Raw genomic sequence first — 18,617 nt, 5'->3', positions numbered from 1 at the left:
AAACTATCTTCACCTCCACTACACTCTTACTGTACTCTTCCTTCAGAATCCCCCCTACACCATTTCTCTTTCCATCCACACCATGATAAAACAGTTTAAACACCTCCAATGTTCCTGGTCTTACTCCCTTTCCACTTGGTCTCCTGAACACACAGCATCTCTACCTTTCTCCTCTCCATCATATCAGCTCCCTCTCTCCCTTTACCCGTCATAGTACCAACATTTAAAGTACCAACCTGAACCTCCACTTCTCCTCCACTTCTCCTTTCCCTGCTGTCTCTGTAGACGTCTTCCTCCTCTCCTTCTCCTCCTTCTTCTTCCTCATCATAATAATCATAAAATAATTAATCCTCCTAATAAAAAAGAAAATGTGTACAATTGATTTACCCACTTGTGTAATATGTTATAATTATTTTTATGCTAAACTTTTTACTATAAAATATAAATCATGATTCATCAAATAAAAAATAAAAGTGTAAAAATATAAATATTTAAATAATTAATGATTTTTACTTCCTCAGATTTGAGGTCACTACAATACAAAAATGTGTAAAAAAAAATATTCAATTTTTTTATGTTGTAATAAAATACGATTTATTAAATTGACTTTTTATTGATTGAATATTTTAGATGAAGTTTTTTTGATATTTCAGTAAAGATGACTGAAGTCTGTTCACACATTTTTGAAATTAACTTTATTGTATTTATATTACATTCATCTTCACAGTCACTCGAGCAGTTTGCAACAGAATAAAAAATAATAATATTAAAATAAACACACAAACACGTGACCATTGGAAAGTGAGGTTTTATCACAGCGTTCTGCTGAAACTCATGACTTTGTTCCCATCGTCCTGTCTGGACCTCAAACATCTCCAGTGTTCAGCTTTCATTCTACACGTCAACGTCTGGGATCTCCACGTGTTGACGTCACGCTTTTAAAGCTACAATCAGGGACTTTTCCCCTCTAATTCACACGTGACCCCACTGAAGTAGACGTGACACTGGTACAGGATGATGTGACGTAAACACAGGTGAAGTGTGAGAGATGTTTCCAACATCGTGATCAAATTTGTTGTTTAGTGATTTTTTTTGTACTAAAATCAGCATTGCTAAATATCATCATATGTAATGACGGGATGTAGTCGCTCCTGATTGGCTCCCCGGGGTCTGAGTGAGCGGCTAACTCCAAACACAATCACGTGATTTTAGTTGTACTCATCACCTCGTTTCCAGCTTTGCTCGGTCTTTATCGCTCTGTTTTAAAGCTGTAATGATTAAACCGAACGTTAGTTATGTGTGACAAAAAACCTGTTCCAATTAGAATTGACGAGGACGACGTGAGAAGTGTAACCATGGCAACAGTAATATTACGCTGGTCTTGTGAGATGTGGGTGGATTAGGAAGCTAATGCTAACACTATATATAAAAAACACGTCAACATGCTGGATTGAAATGATCAGTGGGCGTGGTTTGATTTGAAGAAAAAAACGAAAAACTGTGACATCACAAAATGATCTGATTCGCAGGGTTTTTTTTTGACTGATTGTAGATTTAAAACGGTGTCAGTAAAAATCCCAGCCGTCCTCAGAGTGAGTAAAACCAAACCCCCGTCGATCGCCTTCATTTTACATAACCAGCAGCAGAGACTGAACTCATTCCGGAGTGAAGACTGAATGTTTGTGTATATGCGGTTCTGCAGCTATAGTGTTTAAACACGCAATTAAACGCACAACAAAAAAAAAAAACACTTCTAGGGTGTTTGACATGCACACGGCGTCGTATGTTTTATACGTTTACGTGGTAAAATTCTATCCGACATCCAACGAAAAATGACTGAGAATAATAACGCTGTGATTTTTTCTCTCCCAGAAAATCGATTATTAATTATAATTATTATTATTCATCCTTCTGTTCCAACAGCTTTGATGTTTACATCAAACGCATCAAAGCTTCCAGAATTCAATAAAAAATGGCAGAAGAGAAGCTGAGCGTGTTCCTACAGAGTTCCTGAGAAACGTTCCTGTTCTGTGTTTGAGACGGAAACAGCAGCAGACTGCAAATCCTGCTAACTCAGAATCGCTCTTTTTGTGGGTGTGGCCTTTTTTCTGTAACTGAAGAGTAATAAATCCCAGGAGGAAATAAAACATCGTTTATTCTTTTAGTTTTGCCGAACGAGCGTATTGAAACTTCGACATTCGCTACAAAGTGTCTACCAACTGCCAGTCAGTGTGGATGTGGGCGGAGCCTCCGAGGCTGAGTCACAGAGGAGGTATGGGATTGGCCGAGAGCCAATTATGTGATTGAGTAAATAAATATTGTTTATAATTCATTAATAATCTGCATTTAAACACTGAATCTATTAGACTGATTATTTAATAAACTCTGCCCACAAGAAGTCCAGGCCTGACTCCTCTCCATCTTCACATTAATAATAATAATAATAATAATAATCAGGGACTTTCTGGATTCGTTTTCAGATCTGATATGAAACTAAAACGTTGCGTGAAATGACTGATCACCATCAACTTCCTGTCCTTCTAACCTCTCAAACCAAACATTAGCATAGCTGTGTGTGTGTGTGTGTGTGTGTGTGTGTGTGTGTAAAGGGTACTCCTTCACATGATCTGACAGTGTGTGTTTTATTTGACCAAATGCGAAAGAAACTTTGGAAATGGAGAAGTGGAGGAATGGTCTGTGTGTGTGTGTGTGTGTGTGTGTGTGTGTGTGTGTGTGTTAGTAAAGGGTGTTTGCATATGAGCATGATATGTGTTTGTGTTTGATCTGGCTAACGCTTAGGAAAAGCCAAGATTTACAACAGGAAGGAGGCGGAGTGTGTGTGTGTGTGTGTGTGTGTGTGTGTGTGTGTGTAGGTCAGAAGCGGATGAAGGTGGCATCGATCTGCCGGACGCTGGGCAGTGCCAACATGATCTTGCGTCTGTACTGAGGGTCTTTCTGCAGCGGGTTGTGTTCCAAATACACCGTCTCTAAACCTTTAGCGTTCTTCAGCTCGTCCAGGTCGCTCCAGTTCTCTATCTGATTATTGTTCATCTGGGAAACACACACACACACACACACACACACACACACACACAAAGAATAAAATGAAATGTTTATGACAGTTTTCATGCACATGGCGTCTTACTGATTATCAGCTCAGGTCTGAAAGTGATTCTGAACTTTACTCCAGGACCTTCAACTCAAAAACATCAGCTCAGGAACCAAATTCCAGAAAGAGCGCTCTCAAGTGTTTTACCCAGAGAACTTCAGTCCCGGGAACCTTTGCTTTGAATCTATAGACCTGTAAACCAGGAACCATCATCTTTTAAAATCAGCTCCAAAAAGTGTTACTTTAGGGGGAACTTTAACAGGAACCCTGATCAGAGAGGATCAGCCCAGGAAGGAGAATCTGAAACCTGGGAACCACAGCTGAAGAACGCTGACCATAGGAATTTTAGTAGGAGAACTTCAAGATTAGGAACGATGTTAATGGAGTGATGGGTTCATGACCTGACTTTTGCAAATAAATAACAAATAAAAAAGACAGAACATCGTTTCTGATTGGCTGATGATTAATTATTTTACTTCAACCTGCTCAGGTGTTTATAATCTTTCATCTCAGACAGTTCAAAGTTTCAGACATCTGGAGACCAGTAACAGAAACATAAAGTAGAACCTGCAACTACAGCCAGGAACATCACTGAGAACCAGGACCTACAACCAGGAACATCAAGTAGATCCAGTTGACCTACAGTCCAGAAACCAGGAACATCAAGAAAAACTATGAGCCTACGGCCAGGAACACATCAAGAAGTTCTTCTTGATGTTCCTGGCAGTAGGCTCATAGTTTTTCTTTTCTTTTCATGAACCTACAGCCCATAGACCAAGAACCTAAACTGACACTACGCTTGGAACTGTAGGAACGACTGTATAGACTGAAAGCAGGATTTGGTACCATGTGATCAGAGACTGAAACATGACACTAACCCAGAACTCCTGCAGCTCTGTGAGGTGACTGATATTCTCGATCTTCTTTATCCTGTTCGCTGCGATGTCCAGAGTCGTCAGCTTTTTCTGGGACAGAAGACAAATCAAATATTACAACAGATAATAAATAAACATCATCTAAACTTCATTAACAAAAAAACAGTTTATTATAGTAAGAGTTCATGAGCGAATCACACGACAGCACCGTTACTACCGATCCCACTGTTACCACTAGTACCACCATTACCCCCGATCCCACCGATCCCACTGTTACCACTGTTACCACCATCACCCCCAATCCCACCATTACCACTGTTACTACCGATCCCACTGTTACCACTGTTACCACCATTACCCCCGATCCCACCATTACTACCGATACCACTGTTACCACCATTACCCCCGATACCACTGTTACCACCATCACCCCCAATCCCACCATTACCACCGTAACTACCGATCCCACTGTTACTACTGTTACCACCATTACCCCGATCCCACGTTACTACCGATCCCACTGTTACCACTGTTACCACCATCACCCCAATCCCACCATTACCACCGTAACTACCGATCCCACTGTTACTACTGTTACCACCATTACCCCCGATCCCACCGTTACTACCAATCCCACTGTTACCACTGTTACCACCATCACCCCAATCCCACCATTACCACCGTTACTACCGATCCCACTGTTACTACTGTTACCACCATTACCCCGATCCCACCGTTACCCCGATACCACTGTTACCACCATTACCCCGATACCACTGTTACCACCATCACCCCAATCCCACCATTACCACCGTAACTACCGATCCCACTGTTACTACTGTTACCACCATTACCCCGATCCCACGTTACTACCGATCCCACTGTTACCACTGTTACCACCATCACCCCAATCCCACCATTACCACCGTAACTACCGATCCCACTGTTACTACTGTTACCACCATTACCCCCGATCCCACCGTTACTACCAATCCCACTGTTACCACTGTTACCACCATCACCCCCAATCCCACCATTACCACCGTTACTACCGATCCCACTGTTACTACTGTTACCACCATTACCCCGATCCCACCGTTACTACCGATCCCACTGTTACCACTGTTACCACCATTACCCCGATCCCACCGTTACTACCGATCCCACTGTTACCACTGTTACCACCATCACCCCAATCCCACCATTACCACCGTTACTACCGATCCCACTGTTACCACCATCACCCCCAATCCCACCATTACCACCATTACCCCCGATCCCACGGTTACTACCGATCCCACTGTTACCACCATTACCCCCGATCCCACAGTGGGATCCCGATCCCACTGTTACCACCATTACCCCGATCCCACCGTTACTACCAATCCCACTGTTACCACCATTACCAAAATTACCCCAATCCCACCGTTACCACCCATATTACTGTAACCCTAACCCTGTTACCACCATTACCCCGATCCCACGTTACTACCGATCCCACTGTTACCACCATTACCCCGATCCCACCATTACCCCCGATCCCACCGTTACTACCGATCCCACTGTTACCACCATTACCCCCGATCCCACCATTACCCCCGATCCCACCGTTACTACCGATCCCACCGTTACCACCATTACCACTGTTAACACCATTACCACCGATCCCACCGTTACCACCGATCCCACCGTTACCAACGATCCCACCGTTCCCGCTGATTTAGACCTACATTGTTCTCGAGTCCTTCGATGACCTCGATGCCGTTGTGACTCAGGTAGAGCTCCTTCAGGTTGACCAGGTTCTGCAGGCCCTCTAGTTTGGTGATACGATTACTCTGAGTTCAGGAAAAGGAAGAAGAGGAAGAAGAGGCGGAGTCAGACACGTACCTGTGAAGAGTCATCTTGAAATGTGGAGCGTAAGGATGTACCTGGATGCTGAGGACCGTCAGGTTGTGGAGTCCATCCAGGTTCTGCAGCTGAGTGATCTTATTCGTCCCGAGGAACAAACTGTCCAGGGAAGTGAGAGTGTCCAGGTTCTCGATGATCTACAATGGAGGAACGCAGGAACTTCAGGAGCGCATGTGATTGTGTCAATCAATCAAGTTTTTAACCCGATCACTGAGATGATGTCATCAGTGTGCAGCACCAGCACCTCCACCAGCACCTCCACCAGCTCCCCCACCAGCACCTCCACCAGCTCCCCACCAGCACCCCCACCAGCACCCCCACCAGCACCTCCACCAGCTCCCCACCAGCTCCCCACCAGCACCTCCACCAGCTCCCCACCAGCACCTCCACCAGCTCCCCACCAGCACCTCCACCAGCACCTCCACCAGCTCCCCACCAGCACCTCCACCAGCACCTCCTCCACCAGCACCTCCACCACCAGCACCTCCACCACCAGCACCTCCACCAGCACCTCCACCAGCACCTCCACCAGCTCCTCCACCAGCTCCCCCACCAGCACCTTCACCAGCACCTCCACCAGCTCCCCCACCAGCACCTCCACCAGCACCTCCACCAGCAGCACCCCCACCAGCACCAGCACAAGATTGGAAACTTTACATGGGAATTACGGGAATTAATCTGAATAAACTGGGAATTTACAGCTCCTGCAGGTGAGCATAATATTAAATATTAAACTTAAATTTAATTTAAAAAATGTAATCTTGCAGGATAATTTTTTCATGACCAAATAAAATATTTATATTTGTATATGATACTGTTTCTATTCATTTCCCAAAATTTCTGAATAATTCCCATAAATTCCTGTAAATTCCTGGTAAGCTTCCAATATTTCCAAAATTCCCCAGATAAAGTTTCCATGGAAAGTTTCTGGAAATTCACCAGAAATCTTCCACCCCGTTGCAACCCTACTCCTGATTGGCTGAAACGTGATCCAGTAGGAATGCTCCTCTCACCCTGATGCGGTTGGACCCGAGCTCCAGCATGTGAAGGCCGGTGAGGTGTTCGAGGTTGCAGATGTTTGCGATCTTGTTGTGCAGCAGGAAGAGCTTCTTCAGCTTGGTCAGACGCTCCAAACCCTCGATCTTCCTCAGCAGATTGAACGAAACGTCCAGCTGCCTGCAACACATTTCAACAGAGTCGAGGATTAACACCGAGTCGAGGATTAACACCGAGTCGAGGATTAACACCGAGTCCAGGATTAGCACCGAGTCCAGGATTAACACCGAGTTCAGGATTAACACCCAGTCGAGGATTAACACCGAGTTCAGGATTAACACCGAGTCCAGGATTAACACCGAGTCCAGGATTAACACCCAGTCGAGGATTAACACCGAGTTCAGGATTAGCACCGAGTCCAGGATTAACACCGAGTCCAGGATTAACACCCAGTCGAGGATTAACACCGAGTTCAGGATTAACACCCAGTCGAGGATTAACACCGAGTTCAGGATTAACACCGAGTTCAGGATCATGCAGGTGAACGTGTGTGTGTGTGTGTGTGTGTGTGTGTGTGTGTGTGTTTGTTATATAAGATCTTGTATACTCGTACACAGCTCTACGTGTGTGTGTGTGTGTGTGTGTGTGTGTGTGTGTGTGTGTGTGTTTGTTATATAAGATCTTGTATACTCGTACACAGCTCTACATGTGTGTGTGTGTGTGTGTGTGTGTGTGTGTGTGCGTGTGTGTGTGTGTGTGTGGATTCCTCTTTGTGACTCACTCGAGCTCGGTTGAAGCCTGCAGGTTCTCCAGTTTGCGGATCTGGTTGTCGTACAGGTCCAGTTCCCTCAGCATCACCAGGCTCTCCAGGTTCTCGATCTTTTTAATCAGGTTCTGTCTGAGAGAAAGCGTCTGAAAAGGAAAACAAGCAGCTCTGATTCCAGCTCGGGGAAGTTTCTGAAGCCTGCAGGCTCGTGAGCTTGTGACTGTATCATTACTGTACCTTGGCTTTCTGCAAGACCTCGAGTCCCTCGATCTTCCCGATCCGACAGTGGACCAGATCCACATCCTGAGAAGATAAAGAATCGTTTTATAGTGTCACAGCTTTGTTTTGGGGTCGAACTCAGCATGAGCAGAAAACTCTGAGTAATTTACAGAAGCATTTTAATAAATTACTGCTCGAAGCACACGAACAGCAGAAACGGATCATCAGATCATCGGCTCACGCTTTGCTCAGGAAAAGGTTTGGAGACACTACGGAGAAGAAACACCACAGGACACGTGTCTGCTCACCTCCTCATTAGGGTCCAGGGTGATGGTGTCCATATCGACAGGCATCTCCTCTGGAACTGGAAAAAAAATGCATTGTGTTTGTATATATATATATATATGTGTGTGTGTGTGTGTGTGTGTGAGGAGGGAGAGAATAAATTCGGTTCCTTGTGTCACCTGAGGAAGCTTTTCGCAGGTCTTCCACTTCTCCATTGACGCTCCTCCTCTTGGTCTCGTCGTCTCCAGACTCCTCCGACTCGCCCCTCCTGTCAACTGAACATCAGAAGATATTGTGTTACGGACAGTGTAAAGGTGTGTGTGTGTGTGGACATCACACTACATCCCTCATTAACAATTGTCTCCAAATTAAATTATACCTGCAACAATCTTCACCCTGACGTTGCCAAGGAAACACGGGACACACCCCTAAACTCCTCAGGACACCTATACACTGACAGCAACTCCGATTCGGATCAATTGGCTCGGCTCGCCAAAAAGAATCGATTCCCAAATAACTCTGAAACGACTTATATACTATTTTAATTCTATTTACACAACAACCTGAATTGTGATCGAACTGATAGTGTTTCACTTTTTTTTTTTTTTTTTTTGCATTTCATTACACACCATAAAATAAATCATTAAAACATGGATCATAAATACGAGTCGGCTCACAAGATTCACCTAAATGATCCGGCCTAAGAACCGACTCATTCCCGAATATCACAAACTTTTCATCTTGTAACGTTTTAAAATCATGTTGTTTAAAAGATGATTTTACCACAACAGAACCAGTGATTAGTGTGAGTGTGTGTGTGTGTGTGTGTGTGTGTCAGAAAGCAGGAAAACTGGTGCTCTGGTTCACCTGCTCAGGTAAATTAAACCTGGTCATCACTTCTGTCCTGCACATGTAATCTGTTTTCTGCACTTGATCCTCTCTGGAGCTGCTGCTCATCTCAGTGTCGGATCTCTTTATAAAACTAAACTGCACAATTTCCCCTCTATAGTGCAGGTCATGGAGATTAGCATGCTAGCTAGTGTGACATCCAGGGTTCGCTATATGAGTTGAATCGATCGTCATGATATTTTATTTATTCTTAAATAAACTGAAAGTCATTATTTCTAGTTGATAAATATAATAATGCTGATTCATCAATAACCGGACCCTCAAAGCTTTCAAATTGTTTTCTGTGCCTACCCGTATTCCTATCAGTCCCGCCTCCTACCCTCGGATTGGTCAGCAGATCGTAGTGACGCGCGGTTTAACAGTTTCATTATCGAATCAGCGCCTTTGATTAGAGCGCAATAAGACGGCAGCCAATCGCAGCCGAGGGATTCCAGTCACTGTAGCTAATCGCGCGACAGGAAGGCGGGACTTGCCAGAAAACGAGCGTATGATGCGCAGGCTAATGAAAGCTAAGCTAATGCTACCCAGTCTCTCCAACGTAAACAATCACACACAATGCTAGCATGCTAGTTAGCCGAATGAATGGCGTGGAAAGTGTCAGTGCGAAGGATGAAACAAATCAGCGGGATTTTCGGATAAAAGCGATGTGATGAGGAGGATCAGCGCTAGTCGCGGTGGAAGGAGCGGCGGAGAGCGGAGCAGCTTCTGCTCACCTTCCATCTCCTGAGGCTCGCTAACAGACACAGCAGACATCTTTCCCTCTCGCGACCCACCCACGGCTTAATGATTGACAGCTCCGGCGACCAATCAGCTCTCTGCAGTAGAAACGCGTCACTGCCCAGCAACCTTCACTCCACATGTAATACCGAACTAATAGAATAAAAATACAAATGTAATAAAAATTACTAATAAAGTCAGAATAAAAAAAAGAAAAAAAAAATTAATAGTCAGAATAAAAATAATTTTTTTATAAAAATAATTGGTAAGTCAGAATAAATAAAACTAATTAGAATAAAGAATAAAAATGTAATACAAATAAAAGTCAGAATTAAAATGTATATAATAAATTATATTTCTAATAAAGTCAAAATAATAAAAAAATTAAAACTAATCAGAATAAAGAATATAATTGTAATTAAAACCAGGGACAGTTCATATAAACATTCTGTATGTTATTCAGCTAAAACTCTGAGATGTTCAGTTCAGACTCACTGATCTGTTTGTGTTTCTCGAATGAATCTGCTCTTCATATTTTTGTGGATTTTCCTCAAACACTAATATTCAGGATTGAATGTTCTAAGTTTAGAAACTAACATAATTTTGGATTTCTCTTTTCTACCAAAATGTTTTGTTTGGTTTCTATAATATAGAAAAAAGCAAATATGATGAGTGATTTTTTATTAATCTTTTATTGTTTGCCAAATCTCATATTCCTGTAGTAGATACTTTCATATAAATCAGTTTCAACAAATTACTCGAAAGCTGTTAAGATAATAAACCTGAGCTACTATTTTACTTTATTTTGCTAAAACTCAGATTTACATTCAGTAATTTATTTATAACTGAATTTATAATTTGACCTTTTCCCCCAAACATGCTTCTTTTGTGTCTCCCATAAGAGGAAGTAATGAAGTACAAACACTTTGTTACTGTATTAAAGTAGATGTTCATCTGTTTGGTGACATCATCAGTAGTTTTATTTTTCTGACTGCTTCGTTTTTTCTGCACATCAACATGTTTCTTCTCATTGTGCAGCTTCTTCAATCCACTGGTGGATCATCTCCTGTCTCTCACACACACAGACGTAGACTCGTTTCTGAAGCTCACAATGAGCAGAGCAGAAGACCGTGAGAAGTCTGGGGTTAACGTGGATGAGACAGAGGGAGTCAGTGATGAGAACTGAGACATTTGTGTAGTTTATGAAAAATATTTCTATCACATTACTGATGAATTATAAATAAATCATAACATATCTGAGAAACAATGATGGACCACAAACAGCATTTCATTTCATTTTATTCACAGACCCTTCAAATCACACACACACACACACACATCACTAGGGTTCACAGAGTAAAAAAAACAAACAAACATAAAACAGTGCAGTTTAATCATTTGATTAGGACATCGATCATAAAGGTCGTATGAAGGTCACATAAAGGTCAGGAACAGAACATTTCCAGAATAAAGTGGTCTTAAATTCATCACCATGTACAGGAGCATTCAGGGAACATCCATCTTTAATCCTTCACTCAGTTCTGCTCAGGATTTCACTCAAACTCACCCTTTCTACTCTCCTACAACATGCAGAACTCAGAAGTGCTCAGCTGCTCCTCACAGACACACAGAACCTCCACAGACACACAGAACCCCCACAGACACACAGAACCCCCACAGACACACAGAACCCTCAGACACACAGAACCCCCACAGACACACAGAACCCCCCTCAGACACACAGAACCCTCACAGACACACAGAACCCTTACAGACACACAGAACCCCACAGACACACAGAACCCTCACAGACACACAGAACCCCACAGACACACAGAACCCTCACAGACACACAGAACCATCAGATACACAGAACCCCCACAGACACACAGAACCTCCACAGACACACAGAACCCCCCTCAGACAAACAGAACCCCCACAGACACACAGAACCCTTACAGACACACAGAACCCTCACAGACACACAGAACCATCACAGACACACAGAACCTCCTGAGATACACAGAACTCCTCAGACATACAGAACCCAACATGATCATGTTTTTATCTCAAACCTGTTGAATTGTTTTTATAAGAGAAGAACCTTTAGGTTCTGGAAGGGTTCCTTGAAATAGATTGTACTGAGATATGAATCAAGTTCATGAACAGATAATTTAAGAAGAACATCATGAATAATCCACAAGAGTTCCATGAAGTAGAACATTTTTCTTTCTTGAGAACCTTTAATTATGCAAAGAACGCATGAACAACAGTGTGTGTGTGTGTGTGTGTGTGTGTGTGTGTGTGTGTGAACTCCTAATTATTGCGTATTATTTTTTCTAGAACCTGTCAGGAGTTTCTCCTTCAGTTTCCAGGTGCTGGTGCACTCTCAGGGATTAAAAGGTTCTTCGTAAGGTTCCTTGAAGATCATGAATGGTTCTGATCCTCTGACATATGATTTATAATAAACAATTTGCTTCTCTGAGATTTTGAGATACATTATATGTTCAAAAGTATACGGACACCGTAGACACCAGACGTGTGTCTTCTCTGAACTTTTACCACAAAGTCGGAGGGTTCTGTGTGGAACACTGAGGAACAGAGAACACTTACAGGAGCTACATCTTCTAAGAGTGAGTTCATAAACACACACACACACACACGGCTCACACACGACTCAGTAACATCTCGCCGTCTAAACCACGCCCCCTTTTTTCCTCCTTCAAACTATCCAACTTTTTTCTAATTAGATGGAATCAGACTTCTAGATGGAGACCTTCATCGGTTCTCTGATCAGTTCTGATTACACAAAAAACAGGATTCTGATCCGATCCAACTTAACACTTATCACAAACCTCAACACTACATAAAAAAATAATCACTTCCTGTCTGAGAACTTCATCATCATCATCATCATCATCAGTGTGAGAGTCAGAGCATTTATTATTATTATTATTATTATTATTATTATTCATAAACCACCCAAAATCACATCCACAGGTTTTCATTGAGAAAATGTGATTTCTGTACACAGTAAGAGTTTACTGTATTAAATCTCCTGAACTGGAGATGTTTCAGGGTCAGAGGTCAGCAGCTCTCAAGCCTCAGTTTCAGTTTTAAATACTGAACAAATCGGAGGAAAAAAAACGAAATGTACAAAAAAGAAAGAAATGAAAAAATTCAGCAGCACAAAATGTCCATGAATAAACATGAAGATTGTAAAGAGTGAAGTTCAGAATCAACACTGCAGCGTGATGATCAGAACATCGTTCCTCTGATGCTCCCTGGTTTCAATCACAACATCTTGTATTTATTTGGTCTCAGTCTGTTGAGTATTGATTCAGTTTTCAGGGTGAATATGAGGTGAAAACACACACAGTGACTGAGAGGCTCCTGTGTCTCGAGCGCTAAACCCGACGCTACACGTTTCTATTAGCTGCTAACGACGTCTTCCAAACATCTCATTCACACACCTGAGCAGCTGAGGGTAAAGAAGCATGGTGGTGGTGGTGCTGGGATTTGAACCCATAAACTTTGAAGTTTAAAAGTCCAACACCTCAAGGTCACTTCAAGGGGTTTAACGGTAACAGCGTAGGGTGTAAACACGTGAGGCGCACGTGATCCTCTGACAAAACCAACGAACAAAACCACAGGTTCAGGTGTGTAAAACGTCATTTTGTAAAAAAAAAAAATAATAAAAAAAAAATTATAATAATAAAAGAGTATTATACTGACTGTGGGCGGGGCTTAATTCTTTCCTATGACACCAACCAACGACTTCGCAGGCAGCGTTCGCTCGGTTTCATTGCTAGCTATGATGCGCTATGCTAATTAGTTTGTTCTGTGAAGGCGTTAAAAAAATTAAACACCGGTTTAATACTTAAATAAGTAAATTATAATAAAAGATCAGAATATTAGTGAATCTGAGAGATGTGTATTTATTACTCCCTCAAAGCTGGTGATTATTTTTTAAGTAAAAGAGAAGATTTGTGCCGTCGGTGAAGAACAGATGCGACACGGCAACACGTGATTCTTCATTATTTACACATTAAAGAGTTTTTAAACAGAGAAAAAATATATACAAATATATAGTTTTATAATTCAATTTGTTAGAAAAGAAAAAATAAATGTTTTATATAATCAGATTTTTACATTCTGCCTCCTTATAAAAATGATTTATTACATTAAATGAATGTCTGCTTCTGAGTAGAAAGCTTTATTTTATATTTAAAAGAGAAATGAATTTAAGATGTGAAATGTAGTGACTTGTAAGTAATGTAACTCGAGAGCTATAGATTATTATTAGTAGTAGTAGTAGTATAAAAGCGAGTCATTTTAAGCTCCACTTCTGTTTCTCTGACTTTATCCTGATCGCTCATTTTGTGCTCCTGCGGTTCATGTACTTTACCTTTTATGGAGTTTAGTGGGCGTGGCTACATGCAAATGAGCCGTATCTGGAATGCGCTTTATAAATGAGATCTTTTGTACATCATAAGTGGAATCTTGGGACACTTCTAATGACACCTTACGATACCTTATGGCTTCTTGTGGCACCTTATGAATTATAATAACTCCTTATGACAGGGATCAGGATCCACTCTACACACTTCATCACCTTCTGACTGTAATATTTTATCTTCTCACCATCTCACCTGCATCATGTCTTTCTTCACACACCTAATAAATTGTTAGTATTTATTGGGGAAAAGTAAAAAAGCGTAAGGGAGTAAAACACGGCTGAACGAAGCTATAAAACATACACCATGAATAAAAGTGTAATACGGCAGCGGTGTGTCACACTGAAGGCACAGGAGAGTAAAATATGGCTCTTTTTCTTCTTCATCATCTTCATCATCATCACCACGCCAGGTTGTAAACGTAATAAAAGAGTTTCAGGGAGAAAAACACGACTGAACTCTGACCATCCTGCCACAGAGACAGTGTGTGTGTGTGTGTGTGTGTGTGTGTGTGTGTGCATCATGACGTCTGTGTGTACCAGTGCATGGAGCGCTGCAGGGCCTGTTCCCAGCTCTGCATGACTGAATCATACACACCACCTCCACCACCTCCACCACCTCCTTTAACACGGTGAGGAATGAAGAGACGATCCGTCATCTGCAGCTTCTTCAGCTCCTCTTTACTCTTCCAGAAACCTGCAGAAACAAACACACACACACACACACACACACACAAATAAATCAATAACAGTGTTCTATAAACACACAGGGCTCTGAGCAAACACTTCATTTTCACTACATGGAAGTTGATTAATAACTGATTCATTTTAAAGAATTACCTTTAATTTCTTTGTAAAAATAAAATAAAACTAAATTATTTAAATAATTAGTAATGGGTTTGTGCACATACATACAGGGGAAAAAAGTTTAGCATTAAATAAAAACAAATTTATTTATTTATTTTTAATAGTAACAAGAAAATAATATTTAAAAAAAATCATAAAAAGTTCTTATGACTCCATATGACTCCTTGTGATCTCCTTATGACTCTTCCTAATCTTTATGGCTCCATATGACTCCTTGTGACTCAGGATTCATAAAAATTTTTACAGCCCCTTATGACTGCTTATTCCACCTTATAACTGCTCGTGACTCTTTATGACTCCTTATGACATTTTTTTTCCAATTTTCCTTCAGGCTCTGTATGACTTATGACTCCTTTTGACTGATTACGGCTCTTTTTGACTCCTTACAAGCCTTAATAAACCTCAATGAAATCTTTATAGCTCCATATGTCACCTAATGGCTCCTTATGATTCTTATGGATGCTTGTGACACCTTATAATACCTTATAAATTATTTATGACCCCTTATGAATTCTTTATGAGCCCTTATGAATTCTTTATGAGCCCTTAAGGCTGGTAGATGCAGGTAGTATATGATAAGCAATAATGCACAGAGGAACAGAATCAGTGTGTTATAGCTTGTTATTAGATGACGTGTGATCATGTTTGTTTCCTCACCGACTCCCAGCCCGGCTACGAACGCCACCCCGAGACACGACATGTCGAAGTGTGTGGGCCGTGAGATCTTACACTCCAGCAGGTCTGCACTTAACTGCATGATGAAGTCGTTCATACACACACCTCCGTCTGCCCTGTAAACACACCACTGTGTGTTATTACACATTTATTACAGCGTCCAGGGAATTGTGTTTATTCCTATTTTTTATTAAGGATCCTGTAGTACAGTCATAAACAAGGGGCGGGGTTACCTGATTGTAGTGATGGGGATTTGAGTTTCCCGAAGCACCACATCAAACAGCTGCTTATTCCTGACATCACACACACACACACACACACACACACACACACACACACACACACACACACACACACATTATTAATTTGTCAGACAGACGAGTGAATGAAGACAAATAAAAGACAGACTTGTAGGCTAGTAGCCAAAATCTCTCTCATCACACCTTTAATCTCTCTGTCCATTTTTATATATGACAGACAGTCAAAGGCTAACAGACACAGACAGGTAGACAGAGACGGGTAGACAGATGGGTAGATAGACGGGGAGATAAAGAGAGAGAAAACAGACGGATATAAAAATGGACAGAGATTAATAAAGGTGTGATGAGAGATAATGACAGACAGATGAGAATGAATAAGCCAAGAACACACACACACACACACACACACCCACACCCACACCAGGCTGACTGACCTGAAGGCAATGGACTCTAAAATAGCGCGGACCAGGTGACTCTTGGTGGTGGAGGGTTTCAGACCCATGAACGATGCACACGCTTTAGGGTCATTTAAGGGTGCCTGATAAACACACACACACACACACACACACACACACACACACACACACAGCAATGCAATAAGAATCACAATGTGAGATGGTGTGTTATAGAGAATTATGTGTGTATACAGATGAATGTGTTTATTGTGTAAATAATAATAATGAAAAAAGAGAAAAATCACAAACATGACTTACAATAAAAAGCCTGAAATGAATCGCAAGCAGGAAAGAAAATAATAAATAATTTAACATGTTTTATATTGAAACTGTCTGATCATGAACTGTGTGAACACACACACACACACACACACGAGCAGTAACACACCTGCAAACCGCTGAAAGAAGGAACGAAACACACTCCGTCCGAATCATGCACACTGCTGGCAATGGCTGAGGTGTCCTTTACATCTGTAAACAGTTCTGCAACACACACACACACACACACACACACACACACATTAATGAGCTGCACCTTCCAGATACATTTACTGCACTACTGTGCTGTGTTTTTTGCTGAAGGTTCTGATGATCCATTATTCAGGTACTATGTCTCACACACTTCTAGTGGCCGAATGATGGGCATCAGAACCTTCAGCAAAGTGTCAGCATCTTGAAGAGAATTCAGATTATTAGCAGAGGTTTCAGAGTGAGTGTGAATGAGAACGCTCTGCAGGGACGTGCTGTTTATAAGCGCATGAGATGTGACGTGGTCACTCACCGATCTCCTGAGCCCATCTGATCGCGGTTCCTGTATCTGCAGCATTTCCTTCCGCAAGATACACAACCTCAGAGCCGATCTTCCAGCCTACCAGAGGATACAGTCCTAAACACACACACACACACACACACACACACACACACACATTAAAGCATATATACTAGACTATATCAAGGTTGCTAAAAGCAGGTAAAGTTAACTTTTCTGTGTGTGTGTGTGTGTGTGTGTGTGTGTGTGTGTGTGTGTGTATATATACCTGCTCCAGAGGTGTGTGGTTTGTTCCCTGTGTTGATGTCCATAAAAGTTCCTGTTCCCATGGTGATCTTTACATCACCAGTGTCAAAGCAGCACTCACCAAACATGGCCGCCTGCTGATCCGCCATCTACAGTCAGCACATAACCCTCATTACTACACACTCATACACTGTAATACACACAACTACACTATAATACACACTAATACACTATAACACACTCATACACTGTAATACACACAACTACACTAATACACTGTAATACACTCAACTACACTATAACACACTAATACACTGTAATACACTCAACTACACTATAACACACTAATACACTATAACACACACTAATACACTATAACACACTCATACACTGTAATACACACAACTACACTAATACACTGTAATACACACAACTACACTAATACACTGTAATACACACAACTACACTATAATACACACTAATACACTAACAGACTCATACACTGTAATACACTCAACTACACTATAACACACACTAATACACACAACTACACTAATACACTATAACACACACTAATACACACAACTACACTATAATACACACTAATACACTATAACACACTCATACACTGTAATACACACAACTACACTAATACACTGTAATACACACAACTACACTAATACACTGTAATACACAACTACACTATAATACACACTAATACACTAACAGACTCATACACTGTAATACACTCAACTACACTATAACACACACTAATACACAATAACACACAACTACACTATAATACACATGAATACACACAACTACACTAATACACTATAACACACACTAATACACTATAACACACTCATACACTGTAATACACACAACTACACTAATACACTGTAATACACACAACTACACTAATACACTGTAATACACACAACTACACTAATACACTGTAATACACACAACTACACTATAATACACACTAATACACTAACAGACTCATACACTGTAATACACTCAACTACACTATAACACACACTAATACACAATAACACACAACTACACTATAATACACATGAATACACACAACTACACTATA

The 18,617-nt window shown here is 41.4% G+C and overlaps 2 protein-coding genes across 3 annotated transcripts in view; both read right to left on the bottom strand.

The window, feature by feature from the left end:
- Positions 1-676: 676 nt before the first annotated feature.
- On the bottom strand, positions 677-9,918 carry ppp1r7 (protein phosphatase 1, regulatory (inhibitor) subunit 7). 2 transcript variants are annotated; one of them, XM_046876977.1, is made up of 10 exons: positions 9,781-9,918; positions 8,338-8,433; positions 8,182-8,237; positions 7,892-7,957; positions 7,670-7,800; positions 6,906-7,068; positions 5,913-6,029; positions 5,715-5,819; positions 3,988-4,074; positions 677-3,051 (listed from the first exon to the last, which is right to left on the bottom strand). In XM_046876977.1, the coding sequence occupies exons 1-10, from the start codon at positions 9,818-9,820 to the stop codon at positions 2,875-2,877; spliced, it is 1,038 nt and encodes a 345-aa protein (XP_046732933.1). In that variant the 5' UTR covers positions 9,821-9,918; the 3' UTR covers positions 677-2,874. The 2 variants fall into 2 exon arrangements, with proteins under 2 accessions (XP_046732933.1, XP_046732934.1); XM_046876978.1 differs by lacking the exon at positions 9,781-9,918 and adding an exon at positions 8,538-8,764.
- A 3,784-nt stretch (positions 9,919-13,702) lies between these two features.
- Positions 13,703-18,617, bottom strand: part of gk5 (glycerol kinase 5) — a 9,731-nt gene continuing 4,816 nt past the window's right edge. Inside the window, exons 10-16 of the mRNA XM_046876986.1 lie at positions 17,535-17,661; positions 17,279-17,383; positions 16,886-16,980; positions 16,477-16,580; positions 16,016-16,075; positions 15,765-15,898; positions 13,703-14,937 (exon numbers count right to left, since the gene is read on the bottom strand). Of these exons, the coding sequence (XP_046732942.1) occupies positions 14,762-14,937; positions 15,765-15,898; positions 16,016-16,075; positions 16,477-16,580; positions 16,886-16,980; positions 17,279-17,383; positions 17,535-17,661 (801 nt within the window). The 3' untranslated portion in view covers positions 13,703-14,761. The remainder of the gene's footprint in view (positions 14,938-15,764; positions 15,899-16,015; positions 16,076-16,476; positions 16,581-16,885; positions 16,981-17,278; positions 17,384-17,534; positions 17,662-18,617) is intronic.

This window comes from Silurus meridionalis, chromosome 20, assembly GCF_014805685.1.
Source record: "Silurus meridionalis isolate SWU-2019-XX chromosome 20, ASM1480568v1, whole genome shotgun sequence".
Taxonomy (NCBI): domain Eukaryota; kingdom Metazoa; phylum Chordata; class Actinopteri; order Siluriformes; family Siluridae; genus Silurus; species Silurus meridionalis.
The sequence above is the reverse complement of the archived record's forward strand: the minus strand, read 5'-3'. Positions and strand labels throughout refer to the sequence as shown.

Coding starts and splice junctions, on each gene's coding strand:
- ppp1r7 (XM_046876977.1), bottom strand. CDS start 9,820: ATGTCTGCTGTGTCTGTTAGCGAGCCTCAGGAGATGGAAG. Junction 7,801..7,891: donor AGGTCTTGCAGAAAGCCAAG/GTACAGTAATGA, acceptor TTTCCTTTTCAG/ACGCTTTCTCTCAGACAGAA. Junction 4,075..5,714: donor TCGAAGGACTCGAGAACAAT/GTAGGTCTAAAT, acceptor CTTCTGTCCCAG/AAAAAGCTGACGACTCTGGA.